This window comes from Scyliorhinus canicula, chromosome 9 (assembly GCF_902713615.1).
Source record: "Scyliorhinus canicula chromosome 9, sScyCan1.1, whole genome shotgun sequence".
Classification (NCBI taxonomy): Eukaryota; Metazoa; Chordata; class Chondrichthyes; order Carcharhiniformes; family Scyliorhinidae; genus Scyliorhinus; species Scyliorhinus canicula.
In genome coordinates, this window is record NC_052154.1 from 98,339,103 (window position 1) to 98,343,954 (window position 4,852).

Genomic DNA, 4,852 nt, shown 5'->3' on the forward strand with positions numbered 1-4,852 from the left:
ATTGGACATTCTGAATTCTCCCTCAGTACCCGAACAGGCACGGAGTGTGGCGACAAGGGGCTTTTCACAGTAACTTCATTGCAATGTTAATGTAAGCCTAGCTGTGACAATAAAGATTATTATTATTAAAATGGGATGGAGGGGAAGGGGGGGTTAGATGAAGCTGGAGCACAGCAGACTGTGAGTGACCCTGGGATTTAGCAATATGCTATACCACTCAGCCGAGATAGGAGGAAGGGAGGGGAAGAGGATAGACAGGAGATGAATTTCATCAGTAAAATACAAAATACGGAAAGCCACATGTGATAACCCGGTTGGATCAAGGGGAGTGGGGAAGTCTGGCACTGTGGGGGGGGGGGGGGGGGGGGGGGGGGGGGGTGGAGTCTGATGGTTGTGGGGAGTGTGGGAATGGAGGGGGGGCAGTCTGGGAATGTGGGACGGGAAGTCTGTGAGTTGTGAGGAGTCTGGGAATGGGGGGAGTCTGGGAATGTGGGGCTAGTCTGGGAATGGGGGTGAAGTCTGTGAGTTATGGGGAGTCTGGGTGTTGTAAGGGGGAGTCTGGGAGTTGTGGGGAGTGTGGAAATGAGGGGGCAGTCTGGGAATGTGGGGCGAGTCTGGGAGTGGGGGTGAAGTCTGGGAGTTGTGAGGAGTCTGGGAGTGGGGTGAGGGGGGAGTCTGGGAGTGGGAGGGGGTCTGGACTGGGGGGGGAGTCTGAGAGTGGGGGGGAGTCTGGGAATAAGGGGGAGAGTCTGGCAGTGGGTGGGGAGTCTGGGAATCGGACGAGAAGTCTGTGAGTTGTGAGGAGTCTGGGAGTAGGGGGTGGAGTCTGGGAGTACGGGGTAGTCTGGGAGTACGGGGTAGTCTGGGAGTACAGGGTAGTCTGGGAGTTGTGGGGAGTCTGGGAGTTGTGGGGAGTCTGGGAATGAGGGGGGAGTCTGGAAATGAGTGGGAAGTCTGGGAATTGTGGGGTAGTCTGGGAATGAGGGGGAAGTCTGGGAGTGGGTGGGGAGTCTGGGAGTTGTGGGGAGTCTGAGAATGAGGGGGGAGATCTGGGAGTGGGTGGGGAGTCTGGGAGTTGTGGGGAATCTGGGAGTGGGGGGTATCATGATATGTACTCATGCACATAATGAGGTAAAGACAGGCAGTGGCAGACACCCAGGTTAGCCAATCAACACACAGGACAGAACACAACCAATCACCAGACAGAACACTAGATGAGGGTTTCTTACAATAAAACACACGAGGCATCAGCACTCCGTCTCTTTCCACTGGTGACAACTGTAGTGACAGTCAGGGTGTATATATCAGTCAGCACCTTCTACAGGTGGCTCAGAGCTAGTCTGGTCTAGTTAGTTATAGTTAGCACACTTAGAGTAGTAGAGTGTCAAACCCACAGCAAGCTGTGTGCACTGTTACAGAAGTTCAATAAATCGTATTGAACCAACGTCTAAGTTTGGTGTCTGCTTTCCAGTCTAACTGCATCCAGTTGCAGTCCGTGTTACCCCAGGGTGAATAACACGACATGTTACCAGTAGTAATTATCTCTAAGTAATTTACCTTGAGTGATTTAGTGACGACCAGCAAGTGCCTTCCAGCAGCATGGAGAAGATCCAGGCCCCTCCACAACTCCGGATCTCCGGCAATCTCAGCGCCAACTGGCGGGTCTTCAAGCAGAAGTTCTGTCTCTACATTGAGGCCTTGGGCCTCGAGGATGCGTCCGATGCCATAAAAATCGCGCTGCTCCTATCGACTGCTGGGGGACCAAGCCATCCAAATTTTCAACTTGCTCACTTTTGCCGACGGCCAGGACAAGACCAAATTCAAGACCTTTTTGGCCAAATTCAACAGTCACTGTGAAGTTGAAATGAACGAGAGCTTTGAGCGCTATGTCTTCCAGTAACACCTTCAGGGTAAGGATGAGCCTTTCCAAACCTTTCTAACTCATCTCCGCATATTAGCGCAGTCCTGCAACTATGGTGACATCGCTGATTCAATCATCAGGGATCAGATTGTGTTTGGGGTCCACTCCGACACCCTGCAGGAGCAGCTCCTAAAAAAAACATGATCCTGCCAGTTGCAATCGAGACGTGTAAAGTGCATGAACAGGCGAGAAGCCGGTACTCCCGTCTTAAATCGGCAGAACAGGACCAACTTGCCTCCCACGAGGCAGAGGGTGTACAGGCCATCGCCCGGATGCGGCGCCTTAGTATCGATGAAGGCAGTCATTTCACACGCTTTTCCCGGGGTCCCACGCATGCGCACCATGAACGGGAGAACGAAGCAGCCGAAGACCACACTGCACAGGTGCGAACGGCGGCTGACCACATTGTGCATGTGCGACAACGCATGGAGCGTAACGACGTCAACGTCATGACGTGCCCGAACTGCAGCACCGCCCACTTAAAGCAGCAATATCCTGCAAGAGGCAGGCAATGTTTAAATTGTGGGAAGCCTGGACATTATTCAGCCTTGTGCAGGTCTGCACCACCGGTCATGGGCCAGCGATTCCAGTTCCAACGCAAGCGCGTTCGATGTGTACAGCAAGGGCTACTGGATCCTGATCCTGGTAGCACCATGGATCCAGAGGACGACTGCCTGGAGTCTCCATATCGTGTGTGCATCATCACTACATGTGAATATGCCTCCTCAAATTCAGCAAGACGCCTATCTATCCTCAACGTGGATTCTGCAGATGAATGGCGTGCTGTCGTTCACGTTAACCAATGCAGTATCCAGTTCAAGCTGGATACTGGTGCTTCAGCCAATCTCATAACTCAAGCTGATCTTACTCGCATCCAAAGGCAGCCAAAAATTCTTCCGCGGGCCTGCCAGCTTCTTGATTACAATGGCAATGCCATTACTGCATTAGGGTCTTGTCATCTGAATGTCTCCAACAAGACTATCAGTGCCACACTGCGATTCAAAATCGTCAAGCCTGACAAGGCTTCCCTGCTTGGTGCCCATGCATGCAAGCTACTCAATCTCATGCAGCGAGTCCATGCCATGTCCTCTGCCAATGTGGATCTTCAGGCTGACATTGATGAAATCCTGACACAATACCCGGATGTGTTTAGTGGAATGGGTACGCTGCCGTACTGCTACAAAATCTTACTCATGCCTGATGCCACACCTGTGATCCATGCACCACGCCGGATGCCGGCTCCTCTGAAGGAACGTTTAAAGGCGCAACTGCAGGAGCTCCAAGATCAGGGTATAATCTCTAAAGTGACCGAACCGACTGACTCGATCAGCTTGACAGTCTGTGTAAAGAAGCCCTCAGGAGAGTTGCGCATCTGTATAGATCCCAAAGATCTTAACCGGAACATAATGCGGGAACAAACCATTACAAGGGGACATAAATTTAAGGTGAATGGTGGAAGATACAGGGGGGATGTCAGAGGTAGGTTCTTTACCCAGAGAGTAGTGGGGGCATGGAATGCATTGCCTGTGGAAGTAATTGAGTCGGAAAAGTTAGGGACCTTCAAGCGGCTATTGGATAGGTACATGGATTAGGGTAGAATAATGGAGTGTAGGTTAACTTCTTAAGGGCAGCACGGTAGCATTGTGGTTAGCACAATTGCTTCACAGCTCCAGGGTCCCAGGTTCGATTCCGGCTTGGGTCACTGTCTGTGCGGAGTCTGCACGTCCTCCCCGTGACTGCGTGGGTTTCCTCCGGGTGCTCCAGTTTCCTCCCACAGTCCAAAGATGTGCAGGTTGGGTGGATTGGCCATGAAAAATTGTCCAAAATTCTATGATTAACCTAGGACAAAAGTTCGGCGCAACATCGTGGGCCGAAGGGCCTGTTCTGCGCTGTATTTCTCTATCTATCACTAACACTACCCGATCCTGAAGCGGGAGGAGCTAGCCAGTGAGATGGCACATGCCAAATTCTTCACGAAGCCAAACGCATCGTGTGGTTTCTGGCAGATACAACTGGACGAGTCCAGCAGGAAGCTCTGCACGTTTAATACACCTTTCGGAAGGCACTGTTACAATCGCATGTCGTTCGGCATTGTTTCAGCCTCTGAAATCTTCCACAGGATCATGGAGCAGATGCTGGAGGGCATTGAGTGTGTGCATGTCTACGTAGATGATGTAATCATATGGTCCACGACCCCAGAGGAACACATATCTCATCTCAAACAAATCTTTCGACGCATCCATGCAAACGGCCTCAAGTTGAACAAGGCCAAGTGCTCCTTTGGCATGTCATCCATCAGGTTTTTGGGCGATCAAATATCCCAGCAGGGTGTCCAACCAGATTTGGACAAAGTCAAGACCACCAACAACATGAAGAACCCGGAAGACAAAAAGGCCATTCTACGCTTCCTCGGTATGGTTAACTTCTTGGGGAAGTTCCTTCCCAACCTCGCATCACACACCACGGCTCTCAGGCATCTGGTGAAGACCACTGCCTTCCAGTGGCTACCCACACATCAAGCAGAGTGGCTCGAGCTAAAGGCAAAGCTCACCACTGCTCCGGTATTAGCGTTTTTTGACCCGGGCAGGGAAACAAAAATCTCCACGGACGCAAGCCAGGACGGCATTGGTGCGGTGCTCCTCATCCTGGGCTCCAGTGTCCTATGCATCAAGGGCGATGACTCCTACTGAACAGAGGTACACCCAAATAGAATACCTGGGCCTCCTAACCGGCATGGTAAATTCCATGACTACGTCTAGCGTCTACCAACCTTCTCAGTAGAGACTGACCACAGACCCTTAGTCCATATCATTCATAAGGACTTGAATGACATAATGCCCAGGCTTCAGCACATTCTCCTTCGACTCCGCAGGTACGATTTTGAGTTAGTATAAACACCGGGCAAGGAGCTAATCATTGCGGATGCCCTGT

General features: G+C 51.5%; 1 protein-coding gene across 1 annotated transcript in view; it reads left to right on the top strand.

The window, feature by feature from the left end:
• LOC119970919 (cytosolic carboxypeptidase 2-like) overlaps nucleotides 1–2,773 on the top strand; it is a 31,637-nt gene extending 28,864 nt beyond the window's left edge. The window contains exon 8 of the mRNA XM_038806028.1: nucleotides 2,657–2,773. Within this exon, the coding sequence (XP_038661956.1) occupies nucleotides 2,657–2,773 (117 nt within the window). The remainder of the gene's footprint in view (nucleotides 1–2,656) is intronic.
• Nucleotides 2,774–4,852: the final 2,079 nt, after the last annotated feature.